The following is a 23,590-nucleotide window of genomic DNA, read 5'->3' as shown; positions in this document are numbered from 1 at the left end:
ACTTTGCCTTCCTGCATCCCTGTTTTCTATCTGCAAACGAGGGCTCTTTCTCAGTCTCTCTCCAGCTCCGGGATTCTTTCGGTTTAATGTGATAAGGGGCCATAAGCTGAAACACGGAAGTGCCAGTCCTTGATACCAGTTCACGTTTGAATTATCGCACGACTAACAGAGTGAAGTATTGGCGGGCATCGCGTCATTTCAGTAGGACAGGGGACCCTTTTCTGTGGTTGGCTGGTATCTGAGCACCTTGTTTGCTGGGACAGCCCCCATCTCGTGAGTCTTGGTGGGACGTAGCGCCGCCCGCCCACCGTGGAGTCTGAAGATGCCAGATTCTCACTTGCCCAGCTCACTTGGCTGCTAGGGTCCAGGTAACCAGCCAGCCACCTAGGGGCTGGAATCTGATGCCAGTGACCCAGAGAAGCAGGCACGGGGCGAGGCTCTTGGCGGGGGCAGAACGACCCAGCTCGGAGTTGGTGCTGCTGGTTGGTGCTGGCCGCACATCTGTGGCTCCTGCTTGGGCAGCGGGGAAGTGACACCTCCCCGGGCCCGTCTGCGTGGGAGCTGACTGTGGCTTCAGCTACACAGCCTCATTACTATTGTTATTATTTTTAGAACTACCCAGTATTTTTTCAAAACATCCCATTTTTACACAAAGCAGAAAGTATCAGTTTCCCTCACTTATAACGAAGAACACTTTTGGCAACGGCTGGTGACGTGTGCTTTGGGGACATAAAGAGCTGGCGGGTACCCTTTGCTTATTTTGCTAAAACCATCCCATTATCTTATTTTCTCAGTCAGGATAATAGGCGAACCACTTGGCAAGAAGTGCTGAATTAAGAGGTGAATTTCACACTCACAGTAACAACAAAAGTACATACAAAGTGTCCAAAATCTACCTGTTAATTATATGCACAGCTCTTTTCATAAAGAAACCCAAGAGGAATATTTTACTTGCTGCCAACGTTAGGACAGAGGGGTTTCAACACCTGAATCAGACCCATGGGCAGGCTGACTGCTGTCATGTGTCAAGGGGATGATCCAAGATGTCGCATCAATGAAGGCCATCTTTCTCTGATAATTAGATGGGGAATGGGCTGAGGAAGGGCTCTAATCTATGGACCAGACACGGCGCCCCATGTTATCAATGGCACTGAATTCTCCAGATCACTTTGCCGCTCATCCCATGGAACAGAGGCAGAGGGCAGGGGCTGCATGTGAGTAAGACTGAGGCGGACAAGGGTCTGGAGGAAACGAAAGAGGTCCTTCTACCCTTGGAGGCAGCTCCATCTGGGGCAGGTCCTAGTGACTGAGGCATCCCCGGTCCACTAGAGTCTTGGAATTCTGTCGTGGTGTGAAACATCCCAGACCCATCACCCAACTCCCATGCTGGTTCTTGGAGGGCTGGCCCTCTGCTAGGATTCCTGGGTCATTTCTGCTTAAAACCCATGGACTTGGCCCTGTGAAGCAGCTCCAGGAATAATCAAGTCTATGGGCCAGAGAAGCCAAACTCTACTCCTGACACCTAACCCGCCTCAAATGAGCTAGAATTAGAATTTGAACCATACGAGGCGTCATCTGTCTTTTCTGTTCATCTTCCCGGCTTCCCCTGAGAAGCCACACGTCTCCTCAGGCCCTGAAATGAGCCCAAGTTTGTCACACTGAGAACCTCTCAGATGGGTCTATTTACCCTGAACTCTCCCTCTCTGTGGATGACAGAGCTTTTGAAATTGTTAGCGTCCCTGGGTTGCAGATGCCCAAAGTATATACATCTTGCATGCAGGGTTTTGGTTCCTGACTGAATTACATTAATTCTATTCTTTCTATTTTCTCCCACCTATATTGGCAGTTTGGTAGTAATGAACTAGTCTATTCTGGAAAAGAAGGGGAAAAACTCCAATTACATGTGAGATTTTTAGATTGTGTTTATAAAATGATCCAGAAGTATTTTTCTCTTTTAATCGTTAAAGCACTTAATAATATTCTAAAAAAAGGCCTAGAAAAGTTGGAAAGTAGCTCTTATGTTCTGAAAACAGTAATATTTTAAGCCCTAAACAAGCACATTATAGAAAGGGGTTTCCCAGAGTTTTATGCTTCAAGCCTTTTATTGTTTTCTCACTTTTCTTTTGCCAACTCAAATGTTGTTTAGAACTGATATTGGAGAGCGAACAGCTGCAGGTCCTGGCTGAGTGTTTTCCTAGAAATACCACTTTGGGAAAGAATTTCCACCCTTTTCCCTCTCCCATGAGCCTTCAGAGTGGCCCAAACTTATTCTTCTCCAAGATCCTGGCCCAAAAGTATATCAGGACAGTCGAGCGTCTGGGAAGCAATGCCAGGGTGGTATCCTTTAGCTGTTGGTGAAAGGAGAGGCCACTTCTGATGTACCCAGAAGGTGAGTGAGGGTCTCCCCAACACGGCAGGAAAACCCTCATTTCCAATTCAGAAATAGGAGATAGTCTGCGTCTCATGGGAGGGTTCTCACGCAAAGGAGACCTTGGTGACACCCCATCTTGGGCTGGTTTGGCTTGTTTGTACAGCTACTTTGACAGCAGGTGGAAGACACAGATTCTGGAATAATTAGGCTCTGGATCACTCAGATCCTGCAAAGAAAATTCACGAGAGTCATCCTAGGCTCTTTCTAGACTATTAAGAGAATCGAGAATTCCTTAATTTGTGTGTTGTGTTTTTTTTTTTCTTACAACTAGCACAGTCTTTCGTATTTGTTGAATTGAATAAAAGGAAAAACACTGAAAAGTGATAGGATTATAATAATATTATTGTGTTTAGTCACCTACTAAACTGCAATTTTATAGCAGCTGTTGAAAAGAAGCTCTAGAAATGTTTTCAAACACATGGACACCAAGGGGGAAAAGAGGGGGGGTGGTGGGATGCATTGGGAGATTGGGATTGACATGTATACACTAATATGTATAAAATAGATAATAAGAACCTGCTGCATAAATTCAAATAAAAAGATAGAAATGCTTTTTTTAAAAAAAAATAAATTTATTTATTTACTTTTGGCTGCTTTGGGTCTTCGTTGCTGCGCGCGGGCTTTCTCTAGGTGCAGCGAGTGGGGGCTACCCTTCGTTGCGGTGCGTGGGCTTCTCATTGCGGTGGCTTCTCTTGTTGCGGAGCACGGGCTCTAGGCGCGTGGGCTTCAGTAGTTGTGGCTTGAGGGCTTCAGTAATTGTGGCTTGCGGGCTCCAGAGCACAGGCTCAGTAGCTGTGGCACACGGGCTTAGTTGCTCCGTGGCATGTGGGATCTTCCTGGACCGGGGCTCGAACCCATGTCCCCGGCATTGGCAGGCGGATTCTTAACCACTGTGTCACCAGGGAAGCCCAACAGAAATGTTTTGAACAGGGGCAGCAAGGTAAGCACATAGTCTTAAAAGGCATCCTGAAGGACAACACTTGCTTTTCGATGTTAGCTCTAGTACGTTTATTAGACACTCAGTCATGCTCTGTGCATGCAGAATCTGTGAATGGGCTTATTGGGGCCAATTTACTCTGTATCAGGTGCTGTGCGTGTGATAATTTAATTCAATGTGGAGGTGTTTACCTGCATTTTTAGAGGCTTCATTCATATGCAACAGGCTCCAGAGGAAATGAGGTGATAGGACAGAGGTCCCATGAAAAAACTCCAGCGGGACCTCAGTTTAAAGAACAGAAGGCTGCAGATAAGGCGGCCATGGCGCAAGCACTGCAGATGGTCTGAGGGAAAGGCATCCAGCTACTTAGAAAAGACTCAGCCCAAGGACTGGCACCAACCTCCCAGCATCCAGGCCGCCTCCCCTGCAACAGGACAGCAGGATGGCTGGGACGGAGGGGAGAATCCTGCACCTCGTCCAGAGTGGGACCCACTGGCAGGACCCTTGGCTCGGTGGGGAGGGAGGCCTATCACAACAGGCAGCTGAGACAGAGAATCTGCAGGGTGGGGGCGTGGCTCGGATCTCATCTTTATAGGCTGTTGTCTTTGGGCAGGTGTGGCTGGGGTGAATGCACAGATGCCATGTTGAAACAGCAGCAGCAACTGAAGGAGGCATGGCCTCGGGCTTCAATGAGTTCACGGTCAGTGCGGGTAATGAGCCATTGTCAAGGAGCCTCACTGTATCACCAGTGTGGACAGATAAGCGGCCTTCCTAAGGGTGGCATCCAACATTCTTCCTGCAGACTCGAGGGAGGATTCCTCTAGGAAGTGGCACTGGGCCTCCAGGAAGGAGGACAGCCTTACATAAGGACGGATGCAATTAAAGAGCCTTAGGATTTCTAAGAAATTGTTTTACTGTTGCAAAATGAAGCTTTGCATGGTTACCACCATATTACAATATCTGGGCTGCCTGGATTTTCCTCCCTGTTAGATTAAATAGCAAAGCAAAGCCACCAAATACTTAACAGTGTTTGGTGAAGGCTGCAAGGCAGCAACAGATTTTAATTCCCTTTCCGGTAATATTTTTTTGGGAGCTAGGGCAGGTGTAACCAAGTACCACAAACTGAGCGGCTTAAACAACCAAAACTTATTCTGTAACAGTTCTAGAGCCTGGAAGTCCAAGATCAAGGTGTCTGTCCCAGCTTCCGGTGGCGGCCGGCAACCTTTGGTGATTCTTGGTGGGCAGAAGCATCACCCTGATTTCTGCTTTCATCTTCACATGGTGTTCTCCCCATGGATATGTCTGTCTCCAAATTTCCCCTTTTCATAAGGACACCAGTCGTATTAGATCGGGGCCTATCCTGCTCCGGTATGACCTCATTTTATCTAATTACATTTCCAATGACCCTATTTCCAAATAAGGCCAGATTCAGAGATACCGGGAGTTAGAACTTCAGTCAATGAATTTTTCGGGGACACAATTCAACCATAACAAAGACTCTCAAAGCAGTGACAGATTTACAAAAACTTACATGCTACTAATTATATCTTGCAGATTTTTATTTCAATCACTTGCAACATCTCAATGACACTATGAAGTACCTTTTTACTGACCAGACTGGGCTGCTTTCTTTATTTACTATCTCTTCCAGAGCAGAAATCTAGAGAATAGCACAATATGCCAGAATCCACAGAACTGGCACCACTGAAACTCCAAGGGTCAAGGTGGAGGGAGGCTACTTAGCTATTTAATTTTATCTAGAAAAACCTAGACTGTTAAGATTTACGCAATTTACAAAGCTGTTCTTTTTCATTATTTTCATATACTACTTAATGTTAGTTAAGATTATTTAACAAAACTGGCACTAATATTGATCATGAAAACAGGTCTTGCTGTTTCCAGCCCAGATCACTCTCTTGGGCTTCAGACCTACGTGTACAACGGCAAAACTCCACCTGGGTGTTACACACCAATTAAAACTGGGATTGTACAAAGGTGTATCCGTCACCTCCCTGCCTGAGCTCTGTGTCACCAGGCAGCCAGCTGCCAGCATCATCCATCTCTTACTCCTTTATCCAGGCTTGTTATTATCCTGTTGGTCAGTCACTGGAATTTTTGAATCTGTAGCTTGGTGTCTTTCATCATTTAGGGACAATGTTTAGCCACTGTCCCTTCACATACCGTCTGCCCTGTTCTCTCTCTGTCCTCCTCCTGGAGTTTGGTTAGACCTTCTCACTCCATTCTTCAGGTCCCTCCCCTTCCTTCCTAGTCCCCATCTCCTTGTGATGCTGCTGTTCTCAGGAGACTTCTTTTGATTTATCTTTTAGCTCAGTGAGTCTCTCTTCATATGTGTCTAATGTTCTGTTAAACATGATCTTTGGGCTTCCCTGGTGGTGCGGTGGCTGGGAGTCCACCTGCCGATGCGGGGGACATGGGGTCGTGCCCCGGTCCGGGAGGATCCCGCATGCCACGGAGCAGCTGGGCCTGTGAGCCATGGCTGCTGAGCTTGTGCATCCGGAGCCTGTGCTCCACAACGGGAGAGGCCACAGCGGTGAGAGGCCCGCATACCGCAAAAAACAAAAACAAACCATGATGTTTGAATTTTAAATTACAATTATTGTATTTTTTTCTTTAAGTTTCTTTTAAAATCTACAAGATTTTTTTTACTTTAGTTTTCTGCCTCTTTTAGGTATTTACAAAATTTAATTTTATATCTTTAAGCATGGTGTTATGAGTTGCATTGGGACCCTCCAAAAGATATAAGTCCTAACTTCCAGCACCTCAGAATGTGACCTTGTTTGGAAACAGAACCGATGCAGATGTAACTAGTTAAGGTGAGGTCATAATGGCATAGGGTGGGGCCCTAGTCCAACCTGACTGGTGTCTTTACAGGAAGAGGGACATGTAAGGACACACAGACACATGCACAGGAGGACGTCATGTGGTGATGAAGGCAGAGAATGGAAAGGTGCAGCTGAAAGCTAAGGAATGCCGAAGATTGCCAGCAGACCACCAGAAGCCAGGAAGGGCAAGGAAGGACTCCCCTGACAGGCTCCAGAGGGAGCATGGCCCTGCCAACGCCCTCATTTCAGACTTCCAGCTTCCAGTACTGTGCGATAATACATTCCTGTTGCTTTAGGCCTCCCAGCTTGTGGAACAGTCTGCCCACCATACCCACAGGTGGATGCAGACATCCACAGATTCAACCAGTTAAAAATATTCAGGCAATAAAAATACAAGAAAGTTCGGAAAAGCAAGACTTGAATTTGTTGTGTACTGGGAACTGTTTATGTAGCATTGACACTGTATTCGGTAATATAAGGAACCTAGAGATGACTGAAAGTATCTAGAGATGACTGAAAGTATGTGGGAGGATGCATGCAGGTTATGTTCAAATACTATGCTGTTTTATACAAGGGACTGGAGCGTACACAGATTGTGGTGTCTGCAGCGGGTCCTGGGACCACTCTCCCGTGGATACCAAGGGATGACTGTATTTACGGCAGCCCTAAGAGACAAATACAGTAAGGATCTTTATTTTATAAAATGTGGTCAACAGCTTCCAATCACGAAGCTCTTGCCAGTCTCTTTTTGCTATTCTTTCTGCTGACACTTGCTAGCGATATGTTTTCCTGTATGCTCATTTAGTCTGTCTACGAGTTGCTCATTTTCCTTGGGAGATTATCTGTAAGAATTTGAGACCTATGGTGAAGGTGCATTCTTTTAGAAAGGATTCACGTTTGCCATGGAACTGGGAGACGGGGAGGAGTTAACAGCACCAGCTGGGGACCACTTTAGAAAAATGCTCCAGGGCTGCAGGTTCTTTCCGACCATCTCATTTTTACTGTAAAACTAAGGGTGAGCTCGTGGCTACAATCCCCAGGGGCGGTCCCCCACCTCCAACCCCGTTCTACTTAACATCAGGTCCGCCTCTGTTCTGTTTTCTTGCATCCTTTGCAGAGGTGGGGTGGACAGGTTTACTCCTGCTTCCCCGGGTGCTGCGGGTGGAGTCCTCTGGGGTCTCAGGGTTATGGAAGGAAGTCTCTCCGACTCTCCACCATGTAGGGCCCTGGCCTCTGGCTCCTCCCCCCACCCACTGAGGCCCGGGTTTGCCAGCTGTTTACCGTCCCACTTGATGCACTTGGTTCCTGCCTCCACTTAGATTCAAGCCTGATGTCTTTTTATCATCTTATCATTACACTGATGCTGTTAAAGTGATTTTGAAATTATTTTACCCAGAATTTTTAGTTAAGTGGAAGAATCAACCCCAATACCAGACCAACCCCATCACTGGAACCTGCATGGCCAGTCAACCTGGTGCCGCTGACTCTCCCTCTCACACACCCTTGGCCCTGGGCTGATGTTCTAGTTCAGGCACCTGAGTCACCACGTAGTGTCTCCCCAGGTCTCCCTCCAACCTCACTCTGCACGGCTCTCCAGGGGCCTCTCAATAGCAGGCTAGTCTACTCCCGCGGGGGAAAGTCCAAATGCCTAAGCAGATGCTTTGGAGCTAGTTCCAGTGGGGTCTCCAGGGTTCCTGCCTTCCCTGGCTCTCTGCTGAATTACAGAGTGAATTTCCCATCCGTTCCATGGTCTCCTATTTACTGCACTAGCTTTCCACTGCCTGGAATGTAATTTCCTTCACTTCTAGTCTCTTTATTTTGAGGGAGGGACGAGAAGGCTCTTTTTAAATAAGTGAGGCATTTAGGTCTAGACAATCACTGAAAGTAGTTCTGGCTGTTCACTCCATCCAGGAGCCTTCCCCATGGGACACTCTTGCCCGGTACCACCCAGGATCGCCACGGAGGTGTCACGGCACTGTCCCTGCGTGTTGGGAAGTAGATCTACCTCATTAAGACTCTACCAACTTGCTAAGAACAGGGTCAGGTCTCTAACCTCATCCTTTACAGAGATGGACAGCACAGACCTCTACTTCTTCTGCTGTTGGAATGGTATGGCTTCACTCATTTGGGTAGCAACCTGATCGCCAGATGATAGAGAAACAGCTTCTGGCTCTGTGTGTGCTAAACAAATGCTTAAAAGTATTTTTCACTGAGCGTGTGTGTGTATGTGTGTGTGTGTGTGTGTGTGTGTGTGTGTGTGTGCGCGCGTGCATGCATGCACAGTAGGTGTTTAATGTCTGGTGTGGTCTTCTTTTGCACTAAAATTATAATGAAAGCATTCAGGGTTGTGTATTATCAGTATTGCTACTGATTTATGTCCTAACTTGCCTATCATTTGTATTAATGACTTTAATAACAACATGGATAATTTTGCCTGTTACCTGTTATGAGGCCAGCAGAGGGAGCAGGTGAGTAGTACAAGCAGATTTGATGTGTATTTTATAGGTATTATCTCTAGCAGCTTTTTGTTAATTTTTATTGTAGTCAAGCAAGACTTTCTGACCTATAAAATTAAAAAGGTCACTGAAAGATACATCAGGATTTTGGGGAAAGGGAAATAATATATATATTTTTTTCTGTAAATATTCTACTAGAATAGTTTTAGGGCTTTAAAACCTATTGTTGAAATTATTTTTCTTGAGGGAAACAGATGCCAGGAACTAGGCATCTCAATCCTGCTATAAACGTCCTCTCTTCACAGGCTTTGTACGGCTTACTTCCTTTCGTTTTTTCTTTTGTATCAGTCTTTCTTTGAATTTAGACCCCTTCCTTAAAATGAAACACTTTGGAAAGTACAGTTCATTATTAAAGGAGTACCAAAGAAATTGCCTGAGATAGGGGTTAAGAGGAAAACATAGAGCATATACACATGAGATTATTAGGAAAGACTTAAATCATCCGGTCGATACCATAATTAGATTCACGGAGGAACGAGAATGGCGGGGAGTAGTTTTATACACTTGAATGCAAACATCACTTCCTTTTATGCATAACTATTTCTTATAATTCTTCAAAAATGACTTTTAGGAAAAAAAATGACTGTTAGTACAAATAACTCCATAATCAAGCCTAATTTCCCACAGGAAGATCTTTTATATCAAGTCAGTTGGACAGACAGGAATACCAAAAGGGGGTCATGTGCTTTTGCTTTTTTTTACTTCTTTGACATAAGCGATTTTATTTATGTTAACCTATAACCAAGAGAGATAATATATCTTAATGGAAATAACACACATGACATTTTTATCTCTCTTATTTTAAAAGGTTTCTCAATAATTAAGATAAAATTTTTATAAATTTAGATTACACAAAGATTAATCTAGATGGCATTAGGCCACTTTCAAGAGAAAATTCATGCTGAGAGGAATTTGGATGGTTCTTTAGTAGAATGGTTATGACAAAGAGACTAGACACATTTTTCACAAGCAGCAGGATTTGAATTCTCTACAACTTTGCTGAAATGAATTTAGGAACATTTAATATAAAATTATAACTCATAAGCCCAGCTCAAAATCTCTGATGACTAACACAATAGTGTTAGTCAAAGGAAAGATATTATTGACTTTTCGTTGGTCATGGGCAAAACAGTAATCACTGACATCAATCCACTGAAAGGGAATGTTTAGCATTTTTTTTTCTGTGTATGGGCAGAAAACAGGACACAGAATTACTGGCAAAAATATTATCAGGCTAATGCACTCATCTATTGTTTTAGAATTTCATCCACTGCCTTTTTAAAGTTATGACTTGTATCTTGACCTTTTAGGCATTTTTTTGATGGAAAGATAAAATAGTCCACAAAAATATTGGATGAAAATATTTAAAAATCAAACGGCATTTACGATAACTTCATGTTACCACGAGAAATATATAAACTAAAATATTCCTAAAAATTCAGGGAATTCATGATGAAATCTTAAAGAAAAATAGTAACTTGGATATTTCCCAAGTTTCTAGCAAATAAAAAGATTTTTGGCTTGTCAAAGTCCTTAAGGTTACATATTGTATACAATGTGGCTTTACAAAACAAACTTTCTTGAGCAGATGCTGTGCTGGTTCATGGCCGTACAAACTGTAAAAGATTCAGGAATCTTTTAGGTTTCCTTTAAAAAAACAAAACAAGACAAAACTGTCTTCTCTAAATGTCTTTCAGACATAATGTCACAATAAACACTCAGATAAGTTAAAATGAATATTTGGTACCTTTTTAATTAAACTAACCTAAATAAGAATGACAGCCAATAACCTAAATAAGAATGACAAATGAAGATTTTTCTCCATATTAACTCTGATTCTTCCATCAATACTAACCCCTGACACGTATATTCCTATGGTTCCCTGTCAAACAGAAGTTACGCAGCTGCGAGAAGGAAGATAATTGTCCCAGATAAGGCGATGGTATCTAGGCCTCTGCCCTTTACTGCCCGGCACTTATTCTGTCTGCTCCGAGAATGAAAACACGAGGGTCATGCAGGGGAAATGGCTGTTTCCCAGGAAAGGAAATTGCCTGAAAACACATCTGGCAAAGGCTTTTTCTCCTCCTCTGGCAGGCAGACACTTATTTTAACAAAATATACATTTCCTCACCTCCTGTAAAGGTGAATTCTATGGAGCCAATGCCCTCCTCTAAGTGGACGACAATTTTCCTCTAAATAGAACGGGCCAGCTATTTTATGGCAAACGCTATGTGTGTTTAATTGCAACTAGCACAGGGAACTGTGCTAACCTAGGCATCATACATCATTTCAGAAACTATGTATTCTCAGAGGTATATCACACTCTTGTAGCCAGCTACAACAGATGAAATTAAAGAGGCAAAGAAAGAAAAAAACTGTCAACGCCAGAAAATCAGAAAGGTGGCAAGCATGGATATATAAAGCACAACTAATGCAGTCAGACAGGAGGCTGGATTTCCAGAGATCCCGTCCTCAGGGAGCTCAATCTGGCTTCAAGTCTGCATTGCTGTGTGCACTTCTGAGCGGACTATCCCGCTCACATATGCCACGGGTCCAGGATACTGAAGCGGGCATGTGGTGGCCCAGCTCAGGTGACCAAAGGCCACCAAAGGTCTGGCAGTGAAATGGGTTCTGTCTCCGGGGTGTGTGTGTGTGCAGCACAGAGGCGACAGCCAGCGTCTCCAAAGAAGGTTGATCTTTGCCACGGTAAAAGCGGGGTAAAGAAACCCACTGCTTTCAATTCTCCTTAAATCCATGAATGTAAAAGAAAGGCACAAGCAAGTCTGACGGAATCCTTGTCATCTTGCCTCACGGAGCCGTGGTTTCCACGTCCATCGTAGGGGCAAGGCTTACCTTCCACGGCTACACGTGTGTGTGTTGATATTTACGCTTTTACTCTTCTTCCTGTTTTTACAGTAACTTTAAGGGGCTTTCTCTTTGGTACTGTTTTCAAATCCCACGGTTGGGGACTATCCTTCTCAGCCCGCCAGACTCAGGGTTTAATACCGGTTCCACACGGTCAGTAGCTCTGGGGAGAGGCCGCACCAACTCTTCTGCAGAACGGCTCCAGACGCCACCTGCGGTTCTTCAGGTTCAGTTCGACAAACATCAGAATGCAGTGGAAAGGGCTCTTCTGTGAATCACCACGGAGGGAGCCTGCTTCCGGAAGCTGAAATACTCATTTTTTCCTTTTCCTTTCCCCTTCCCCTCTTCCTTCCTCCCTCCCTCCTTTGCCTTTCTTTCCTTTTCGCCCATGGTGGCTGCTGCTTCTTCAGCTCTCATTAATTGCTGCCCACAGTTCGGAAAAAAAAAAAAAGGAGTAAGAATAACTTCTTCTTTAGCAACAATTTTATGTCCAGTGAACTTCCTAATGGTTTCCCCGTGCACTGCACACTAAGTTGTAAACATGTTGATCTAATTTAGCCAATTTTAAAGAGGCCGGAACAGGGAGGCAGATGAGTGAGATGCCTCTAAACCCCCGCCAGCCCCAGCCTGCCAGGGGCCTGGAGCCCCAAGTAGCCCGACGGTCTGAAAATGGCCAAAACCCAAGAGCGCCCCAGCCTCACCTCGTGGGGTATTTTGGCACTGAGGGCTCCTCCTACATCAACACAGCACTTTCCAGAACTTAAGCCCGTGCCGGCCCTAGAGCTGGCCCCAATCAGTGTCTCCAAGGCCTGCGGCCAGTGGTGGCAGGACGGCGGTCACTGCGCTGCGAGATGGTGACCGGGCAGGTGTGAGACCGAGTCCGGGGACGTGCCCAGATGCGATGCAGAAAGACCCTGGCACAGAACGTCAATAGATGCAGGAGACCAGCGTGCCTCTCCAAGCACGTCTGAGTGGTGACCCCGTCTTTTCCAATTAGCTACGGGCTTTCAACGGGGACAGCTGCCACGATGCTGGCTCCTCAGAAGGCAGGAACGCCCTCAGCCCCGCCTCCCCGGGCCAGCCGGTCCACCTGCATCGCCTCCTTCGTCCAGCCGTAGACGTATTCCGGTAGATACTGAGTATTAAACTGGCTCCCTGGAAAGAGCAGAAGCCACGCAGGCCTCCCCAAATCCCGTTCGGGGCTCCAGGCCTCGGGGGCTGCCCCACTTTGCACTGCTTTACAGCTGGCACCATATCTTGGTTTCTGGTGTCCAGGGCCGCCCTTACACAGAGAGAGCCTCACAGGTGGCTCTGGGTGACCTGGAGCCTCCGGAAGGCTGGGGTCAGTTGGATGCCGTGATCCAGACAGAAGTGGACGCACGTCGACATCTGACCTACATTTTGGGGGCCAGGACCAGTGGGAGATGCGTGGGCTTTCGCCACCCGTTAAGCCTTCTGTTCAATAGGGCACCGAAGCAGAGGGGCCTTCGTCCAAGTTCTCTGTAAGGCTGACCTCTTTCTTTCCGGGAACAGGGTCCCGTGGCCTTTTTGGTACCATCAAATGAAGATTTACCTCACGACGGCAAAGCGTCAAAGGAGAACTTGAGGCCGCGCGTGCTAAGGTGACTAAATGGGAGCCTCCGAAATTTCAGCCGATGACATACAGTACGGGGGAGAAAACAAACGTTATTAAGAAAATAAACAGCACCACACACAGCTGTTCGGCAGAGCTGTTTGGACAAAAAAAAAAAAAAAAAAATTGGTTGGGCAGGAAGGCAGCTTTGGGGAAAGCTGTGATAATATTTCTCGTTTTATAGCCCCATCTGCCTTTAGCGGTCCTGTCAGCAAGTCACTGAACGAAACTCAAGATTCTCTTTGAAACTGAACAGCTCTGAGAACCACAGTCAAGGCTGTGTTTAGCCTCCATCCCTAGGCCTGGATGGAAGCGGCCTGCAGCTGCTGGTTGCCTGGCGCTTAGGAAACAAACAAGTGTGGGGGCGGGCCCGTAACCGAGGTGGGGCAGTCTTCCCGCCCGTCTGCCCTCGGAGCCCCCGCTCTGCCCCGTCTGGGGTCTCCCGCTGGTTCTCCCACGTTGGCCACAGCGGACTGGCGCATCTCCTCTGTGCTTCCTCAGTGACGCCTCGTTTCGGCCCCGTGCCCAGCCCTGACTACGGAAGGCATCGGCTTGTGCTTGGGGCCCTGCCCGCGCTGGCCCTGCACAGGTGGGATGTGCACCCTGGGGTCAGTTCTCCTAGTGCATCTGCCTCGTCTTACAGTTTAGATCCAGATTCGAAGTGGCACCGTCTTTGTGGTCAAACGTTCCTGCCCCTTCCCTAAGTCCCTTTTCCTTGGCCTGTCTCACACTCCTCAACTCTAGAAGAAGCCGGGCGGTGCTCGAGACATGGGAGGCTCCCTGTTTACACCGGCTGTGCCTTGAGAGTGGCCTTGCAACCATGTCACAGCCCCTGGCGACTCCCTCTGGTTGGCCGACTACAGCCCGTGGTCCCTTTGGAACGGCCTGTGAGCTAAGAATGGTTTTCACATTTTTAAAAGGCTGACAAAAATCCAGACACTATTTCATGATGTCAAAATTATAATAAATTCAAATTTCAGTGTCCACGAATAAAACTCTGTTGGAACACAGCCACCTCCCATCGTTTGTGGACTGTCTCCAGCTGCTTTTACGCTATGACGGCAGACTCGAGTCGTTGTGACAGAGCCCGTGTGGCCCGCAAACCTGAAATATTTACTATCTGACCATTTACAGAGAACGTCTACCAAGCCCTGGTCTAGCTAGAGCCTCCCCCCAACTCCTGGGTAAGAATTCCCATTTAGGGGCTTCCCTGGTGGCGCAGTGGTTGAGAATCTGCCTGCTAATGCAGGGGACACGGGTTCAAGCCCTGGTCTGGGAGGATCCCACATGCCGCGGAGCAACTAGGCCCGTGAGCCACAACTACTGAGCCTGCGCGTCTGGAGCCTGTGCTACTCAACAAGAGAGGCCGCAATAGTGAGAGGCCGGCACACCGCGAAGAACAGTGGCCCCCGGTTGCCACAAATGGAGATAGCCCTTGCACAGAAACAAAGACCCAACACAGCAAAAATAAATTAATTAATAAACTCCTACCCCCAACACACACACACAAAAATCCTATTACAAATCTGGAAAGAATACATCATCACATTTAGCACATAGATTATCCGGTGTCTATTAGTAGAGTATTTAAAAAAAAAAAAAAGAATTCCCATTTAGGTGCCTCCAAAGAGCACTGCTCACCACACATCTGGCCTTGAGAGGATGGGTCAGGAACATCCTAGCCAACTGCCTGCAGGACCAGTGCCCTTGGAGGCGATGCTGCCTTCCTGCTGGGTGTTCTCACCACAGCCCGTTGGTGAGGGGGTCTCCCTCCCTCTATTTGCTTATCTATGTCTGACACTCTGTCATGTTCCCCAGTACCCAGAAGACAAGGAGTATTTGTGGTACACGCTCTTCCTGTGGCTTCTTTTTAAACCACCATATCTGCCTGGGAGGCAGATGGATGATTTTTTAAACCACATATGCAATACTAATGCCTAATACTATGCGCTTTCAAACGAGGAAGAGACTTAGAAGAAAAAAGGCGCACCCCATGTTTCTGCTTCATGTTCAGCCAGAGAATAACACAGTCATAATATCGGATGGTGCAAGAGCTGATTTTCATGTAATGGGAAGTGCTGATAAAGAAAGGAAAGCAGTATTCCTAAGTAACATGCATTATTCCATATCATTGTAACCCTAAAGGTGCTACTGAGAAAGAATCATCTCATTTCACAAGTAGGGACATTGAGGCTTAGAGAAGTTAAGCATTTGCTTCAGATCTCAGTGAATCAGGGTTCTAACACTGGTCCCGTCTTCAAATCCTACATGCGTCCGCCTACAGTTAGCAGTCTGAACGAGTATATCTTCTTCAATTCGTTCCTTTAGTGGAAACCATGTGCCAGAATCAGGTTCTAGCTTTCCTGAGCCACTGAGCCCTTTGAGAGTCTGGGGAAGTCTACAAACCCCTTCTCAGAAAATGACACGGGCTGTTTTATTTGGAGATTAAATCACAGGATCTTGGGATAGATCAAATGACAATGTAGTGCTGAGTGCACGTAATAGCTTGAGATATCGTAATAAAAACATCTGCAATTCCTATTTGTGAGAAAGCCATAGCTACTGACCACTGTTGTTTCTGACCTATTCACAGCTAAAAGAAGGGCTATATTTCAGTGAGACTTCAGTGAAAAATAAAGATGTCTTTTCCTGTCAAAGTTCGTGGACCCCAGGAATTCTGTCCGGGGACCTTGGGTCAAGAACCCGTGCTCTGGAGGTAACCTTGGAGCCAGGCCGTGCACAGGAGGGACGTTTTTAAAGGTACAATTATTAGGTCTCTTGAAACAATTCACTATACAAATCTCAGTCATCCAAGAATTAAAATCATAAAGTCCCCTGAAATCTGATCTTGCACGATTAGACTGACCCTGGCTTTATGGATGGATGAGGTCCATCAGGTCAGTGCTGAACAGGCTGCCGCTGCCTGGAGAGAAACCTTGTGCACTGAGGCGTTAAGAGACCACCGCAAGGGCTCCAAGCCGTCCCCCCGCCCCCGCCGGCCGCCTCCTTGCACAAGCTGGCTGGTGAGTAAGCACAGTGTCAATCTTCAAAGCGTTAAGCTTTAGCCATTGAAGGAAGTACCCTGGAGGGTTTATGGAGCCACAGAATTGAAACAGAAAAATCTTGGGAGTTAATGCAACCCTTGAATTTGACAGATGAGGACTTTATAGCTTAACTAAAAAGAAGTGATTTGCCTGAGTCCAACACTGAGCGGGACTGATGTAATTGATCCTGGATAATGTGTTACAAAATGACGGGATTTGAGCAAATCCTGACCTAAGGAAGGAGAAGTTTAGGTATGCCTCTCTCAGCCTCCTCTTATTTAAATTCTGATTTCTCCGTGGATTGTAATTTAGCGGGCCATTAATCAGTCCAGTATATTTTAAGTTTACTTTGAATACTGAAGTGGATATTTTGCTTAAAAGATGAAATGTCAGAGCTCAGAAACTGACTTTCCTAACACGATTTAATAAAGCGAGACGTTGCTATCCCACTGTTTTAAGATGAAAGTTTTGCATACTTGGCTAATGGTTCACAAATCAAGTAATACCCATGAAACTGTTCTCCCTATGAAAAGGCAAAGCGTTTACCAGAGCGAGACCTCTTCCTCTTTGTTTGTAATAACAAAAATAAACCAAAGTCCTGACATATTTGTAGTATTTTTATTCCTAAAGGAAAAAACAGGAACTTTCATTGTACTTTAAAGTGATTGCCCCAGATATTTTACCAGCTTAGCACTGTAAAATCAGTTTCAGACACAAGAGACCGACAAGCTCTCTCTAGGAAATACTCAATTAGGGTGGTGCCTCTGAAATACCCAGGGGTCCTGTAACTGATCGCTTTTTCCCAGAGGGTTTCTGCAGCATACAGTCCTGGTTGGACAGTACACATCAGGCAGAGATTTTTCCTGTGGCCTGGCTAGTGACCCCCCTACAGGAAGATAACGGACAAGCCGGGAGGGCGGAGCAGCCAGCTACACATGTCTGGCTGCTGTTATCAACTTATCATATAAGGAAAGGAAAGTGATTGATTCGGATCCTGACACCGCAGAATCTGGGGGAAGAGAGACAAAGGAGCATTGAGGCTGATCTGTAAGGCGAATGCAGCCCTCACGAGGGAGGATTATCCTTCCTCCTGCGCTCTGACAGTTTGCTGCGGGACCGGGGAGAAGACGGCACTAGAAATCAAGGTCACTGCTGGGAAAGGAGGGAAGAGGAGACTTTCACTGATGGACCCTGAGCCATGGCCGCAGAGCCCCGTGTCTGAGAGGGCAGCTTAGCGCCCGGGAGTCTCATGCGCCTTGAAGTTTGCTGAGCTGGTGGTTTATTACCGACAGAAAGAAAGAATGTGGCAGCTTGTTTTCTTTACTCTGAGCTGTGATCTGCTCCTAGCCACAGCCTATAGCAACTTTCGGAAGAGCATGGACAGCATCGGGAAGAGGCAGTATCAGGTTCAGCACGGCTCCTGCAGCTACACGTTCCTCCTGCCGGAGATGGACAACTGCCGCTCGCCCTCCAGCGCCTACGTGCCCAACGCCGTGCAGCGGGATGCGCCGCTCGACTACGACGACTCCGTGCAGAGGCTCCAGCTGCTGGAGAACATCATGGAGAACAACACCCAGTGGCTCATGAAGGTAGGGAGCCACCACTCCCTCGTGCACAGCTCCGACCGGCTCGGGCTGAACAGCCAGCCTGGCGGGGCGGGAAGGGGGGCGATGAGCGCGGGAGAGAGCTGGTGGCTGACGCCTCTGAATGAGCTGCCACTTGCTGTAGTCTGTCCTGCCGCGTAAAGTGGTCGGGGGTGAAAAGTGACAAGGATTACTGGAAGGGAGTGCCAGGATCAATGGAGGGAAGTCTCTAAAGTCAGGACTCCTTATGCATGGAGGAAGCACACTTCTCTGCACAACGTGTAGGCTGTTTTGTTTGTGCAAGTACTTTCAACTCGGTGATATCCTTTACCAGGGACGTTATAGAACCGGTTGCAGGCACGGGAGGGAAGCTGTGAGCAAGGGCAGAGACGGAGCCAGGAAAAACGTGACAATCACGTTAGTTACTGATCCATAACGGATGGAGTGAAGTGCTTTACCAATTTCCTGAATTTATTTACTAAAATAGGCTGGGGCTCTTGGTAAACAAGAGGAAATTAAATAAAGCAGACCTTCCATCTCTCAGAACCTGGGGGGCTTTATCCCGAGGGTTTGTCATTTGTCTGTAGGGGTGGGTTTTCCAAGCGTCCGAGGGGATTGGGCGCTGCGGCCCCTTCAGTTCCACCACGGGCTTTGAAGGTGACCCCTCGTGGGGCAGGCGTGCAGGGCATTTTGCTGCAGTTACGTCGTGACAAGACAGTCGTGTTCGCAGGGTTACCATGATCCCACTGTTTCAGGCTTTTTATAGAGAGTTTAACTCAAATAGGACACTGAAAGCTCAGTTTTGCTTTTACAAGCCATCGTTTTCACACGTAAAGCTATTTATACAAACCCCCAAATCACCCTGGAATTTTGCTTGATGTGGACTCGATATACATTCTGCAGGAGGTCTAGACAAATTGCAAGAAATAGATTAATCATTAACTATTACAATGACATCACATCACAGCGCTTACACAGCAGAGAACGTGACGGTTTAAAGCCATATGGGAACTTTAACAACAAGCTGATTCCCCTCATTCAAAACTTTGCCCCTGTCTTTCATTTCACCATAAACCTTCTGTCAGGACACCTTATCTTAATCTCAGAATAGATCTTGGCTCCGAATCTGTGTTTCTCATTAGCTCTCCTACCTTCAGAGAGGAAATGACCAAGTTATTACTCTGGTCCTGAGCTGAGATGAATGAAAGCCCTCGGCACTGCATTCAGTGTAACAAGAGGGGTCGCTTCAAATCAAAGAACAGAAAACAACAAATACGCATCAAAAAGACTCGCCCTGTAATATGAAACTCGTCAGTCGCATCTGTAAGCACTATCCCTTCTGAGCAAATTCTCCAGTAATTTCTTTCTTTTCCTAAGAAGTCCCCTGTGGTGCTTTTAAAAATCTCCTAAAGTTCATAGATGTGCAAATAATATTGTTAAGCTTAAAAAGTATGCAGCAACACAGGTTCGAATATTTGGAAGACAAACTGTATCCTCAACAGCTGCTCACTCTGACTTCCCATTTCTCCCTGAGTTGTCATGCCCCCCATGGCACGGTTAATGCCAGGGCTGACGGCCACGGTGAGAGATGAAAGACACGTCATTCGTAGTAAACATTCTAATCTGCCCGACTGGTAAGTCGTCTCGTAAAATAAACAGTCGAGGAACACAGAAGAATGTTTTGCCAAATCAAGACCGCTAAATTGTATTTGCTTAATGAAGCCCACATTAGGTATACCTGAAACTCCATATACAGAGCTCGTATTTCTTTCCTAGATAAGTAACCCCCTTCTTTTCCATCTCTGAGATGCTGTTTAAAGAAGGAAAAGGACAAGGAATTCTACATGAGGTGACCAACATTTCTTCCTTTCCAGGTTCAATCAGTAAATATTTGAACAGTAGCACAATGGTATTTCTGAATTCTTTCTTTAGCCATCTAGCTAAATGTCACCAAGAATGACTTCATGTTTATCTTTTCACGGGCTCAGCACCTGTCCTGTGGGCCTCTTGGGAAACGTGCACCTGAGAAAGTCAGTTTGTGCTCTCACTTGGCTTACTGGCCTCTGGTTTGGGAATGAAAGCAAAAAAGCAAACATGAAACCCACCTAAAGTGATTCAATGTAAACTCTCTGCTTGTTTTTTATCCCTGTGTTTTGTCACCTGTGATAATAAACACTGCTTTTCTCATAAGGGAGAAAATAATATATAATGGGATGATAGATAAGCCACAATGATCAACATCACAATCAAACCCCTATTGATAGATTATGACAGAAAGAAAAAGCACCATTCTGTGTTTTGCATATTTCCTTTTCTTTAGGGCTGCTTTTTATGATTCCGTATTTCCTTTCTCTCCCTGATCAACACTAAAAATGAGAGGGAAAAAAAAAACACAAAACACTTTTAAGGTTTTAAGAAAACTTGTCAAGAAGGAAAATAAGACCAAGTTTCTGGTTAACCTCAGGGTAGATGAGACGCATTTCAGCGTCTCAGTGGTTAGCATCCGTCAGGAGCCTGGACTAAGAAAGCTGTTTCGCACATCATCAAAAGATGCCACTCTGCCCCTTTAGTCTGCCAGGCAGAGGAAGTGTCAGAATTCTGAATGAGCGCAGAGGGACATGAATGGAGCAATACAGGGAAGGCTCACTTTCTGGTTAGCGGTTAAACAAGGACAAGATAAATCGTGATAGTTAGGACACCAAATACACCACAATGACCTAAAAAACACTATAGGTCACGTTCCCTTGCCAATCCTGCAACTATTCCAAACCCCTGCCCCCGTGACAGTAAACACACTTTATTAAAACTGACAAATAACTTAGCAAAATGGATTGTATCTTGCTAGGAGACCAGATTATTTTTTCCCCCGATCAGAAGAAACAGGGAAAGGAAATAAACAGTTATTTCACACTGATGAATACTTTAAAGTTATCAACAACTGCGAAGTCTATTGTGCTTTAAAACAGTGTTTTGAAAAATAAAGCTAATGCCTGTTAAGTGGATGTAAACATTTCCTCGTAATCCTACTTATTATTTTTTTTAACGACAGAAGCACAGGCTGGGAGCTGTAAACCTGAATTGAGATCCTTTACTTTCTTTAAAATTAATAATACTATATCCTTTTAATAAAGTAGGAGAAGTATTCATCAGCTGATGTATAGGGAACAATCCAGTTTTGCTCCTAAAAACAAAACTGTTGTCAATGGGAAAAACTGATGGTGAGAAGCTCAGATGAACTCAGACTGTCAGCCCCTTCCCTACCCCTGCCAGGGACTGATTATGTGTGTGTGTGTGTGTGTGTGTGTGTGTGTGTGTGCGTGTGTGTGTGGTGGCAAAACACTCCTTAGCTGTATATCCAAACAAACAAACCAGAGCTTGGTTCAAAAAAGGAAAGAAAAAACTTCCCACTGTATCCACAGCCGATGTTCTACTACAGTATTGGAATAAACCCACCATTCCTGTACTACCTTGCTGTCTCCTGAATCATGAAACATGATTGTGTTTAGTGTTAGAAGCAAATTCTGTGCATTCAGATAGGCTGATTAAACCTTCTATTTAAGACTGCAAGAAGATGATTACTATTGTTTAATTATCTATTAATATCATTATTGTAAGGAAGGCAGAGATGATTAAAGTTTCCCTGTGGTAGGAGAAGTACACATATTTAAGGTTGGAAAATGCAAGTTTAATATACTGATGTACGATGTATAGTACAATATGTGCGTACTACATATATTATATAAGATATGCATATACTATATATAGTTTATATTATATATATACAGTATATATACAGTATTTGTTTTCCATGGTCAAGTGGCCTCTGCTTACTGAACGGGGCTGTCTGACATCCCGTTAACTCTGCAGGTGTCACACTGTGGGGAGATGAAGACTTGCCTGCAATCACGAAGTAGGAAGTGGGCTTGTGCATACACCTTCCATCATATCTGACTTTCTGTTTAGACACTAGATAATCCATAGAGTCTCCTTACTGTATTTTGAAAATTGGTTGATTTTAACCAATATGGTCCTCTACAGTTTACAAACAGGTTGTACTCCAGGAGTTTATCTGTAAGCCAGTTCCTGTACTATATGGAACTTGAAGAGGATACTAATCTTATAAATGGTGATCAGATGCTCAAGCTGGCCCATTTTTTTTATGGATTAAAATAGTGCTTATTTTAATCCATAAAATAACTGAAACTCTGTATATCTGTCATTTAAGAACAACAGTTCCAATCAACCCTACCACTATATGGATAACTTAACAATAACATAAAAATATGAGAGTAATATATGGGCCATGTAAAATTACAAAGTCAAACCTTTAAAACGGTAGAAAATAGGATGTAAATTCTCCTTCCCCTTAAACTTCAGCCCCTTTCTTCAAGATGAACACTTAGAGATGTATACTAGCCCTTTACTGTGACAAATTTAATATCAAAATGAACGAATTTCCTTCTTCTTAAAACCTGTACAGTGGTATTATACAGTGATCAGAATCTTTTTCTTTTTTTTTTTTTTTTTGGCTCACAAGTGACATGAAAAGAGGTTGAAAGAAAGATTTTATTTAGGGGAAAAGAGCAAAATTTGGAAGACTAAGGAAAAGGAGAATATGGATTAAAGGGGTGTGTGTATGTATTAGAGAGAAAAGGAGACATGGGGGGAGGGAGAAAAAGGAGAGACTACCTGTGATGGAATCCATCACCTATCAACACAGGAAAGGGGGCAGTAAATGGGATGGCTATTTTGACAAAAAGGAGGTGGCTTATATTGTTCCATATTCTGGACACCAAATGGTACCAGGGCCTGGACAGCTGTGGGTTTCCTGGGTTGAGATCAAGAGGGTATAGGCATGAATCATGGACATGCACAGATTGTTTCCAGATCAGATGCTCATAGTTTGCAGAGCATCTATATTACTTACTGATAATGACAACTCATCAAACTATTCTCTCTGTTATAGTAACTATACACATATATGCTTATAATAATTATACATACTTATTATAAATGTATACAAAAAGTATATGTTATATAACATTATACACATCTATACCTATAAAATATAATTCATGAGTCATATACATATATGTCATATATATACTAAATACTGTCGATTGTGTAGTACTGTAGTATGTATTTATTGAAAAAAAATCTGAGTATAAGAGGACCCGTGCAGTTCAAACTCATGTTGTTCAAGGGTCCACTGTGTGTGTGTGTGTGTGTGTGTGTGTGTGTGTATATATATATTTTTTTCTCTTTTCACTACATCCTTCTTTGACTTGAAGGAATATTTTTCTTCTAAATTTTTCTAGAACTTTTCTGATAAAAAGAGAGCCACTCAACTTCCCAGTGACACTTGTGTCACTAAAGCAATAGTAGTAGATGGGGGCGGCAATCAAGTGGCACTGAATAATTTTAAAGCGCTTTCCATACCTCACCTCATTTAGTCCCAGAAACACCTCTAGAACACAGACATGGTGGATGTAATCCCACCTATTTTAAAATCACTCATGAACACGGGTCAGGGAATATCAGTGTGCTCTGCAGTGTAGGAGTCTTGCATGGGTCCCAGAGAGGAAAAACAAACACGGAAAAGCACGCACATCCCTCCTCTGACAAAGAGCAGACTTTTCCATGGGGCTGGAAAGACCGCAGAAAATCACTGGGAGAAGTGTGAGTGAATGTGAATATCGCGTTATTTCTTAGCTCATTAACATAAATGAGTGAACACT

General features: G+C 44.9%; 2 protein-coding genes across 7 annotated transcripts in view; one reads left to right on the top strand and one right to left on the bottom strand.

Annotated features, from left to right (window-relative positions):
- The window catches only part of MCPH1 (microcephalin 1), a 236,894-nt gene that overhangs the window by 64,678 nt on the left and 148,626 nt on the right, over positions 1 to 23,590 (bottom strand). The window lies entirely within an intron of this gene.
- ANGPT2 (angiopoietin 2) overlaps positions 16,975 to 23,590 on the top strand; it is a 57,035-nt gene continuing 50,419 nt past the window's right edge. Inside the window, exon 1 of one of the 3 annotated variants that reach the window (XM_067721976.1) lies at positions 16,975 to 17,858. In XM_067721976.1, the coding sequence (XP_067578077.1) occupies positions 17,571 to 17,858 (288 nt within the window). In that variant the 5' untranslated portion in view covers positions 16,975 to 17,570. The remainder of the gene's footprint in view (positions 17,859 to 23,590) is intronic. The other 2 variants (XM_067721974.1, XM_067721975.1) reach the window with 2 other exon arrangements.

The sequence above is a fragment of the Pseudorca crassidens genome, chromosome 21 (assembly GCF_039906515.1).
Source record: "Pseudorca crassidens isolate mPseCra1 chromosome 21, mPseCra1.hap1, whole genome shotgun sequence".
Lineage (NCBI taxonomy): Eukaryota > Metazoa > Chordata > Mammalia > Artiodactyla > Delphinidae > Pseudorca > Pseudorca crassidens.
The sequence above is the reverse complement of the archived record's forward strand: the minus strand, read 5'-3'. Positions and strand labels throughout refer to the sequence as shown.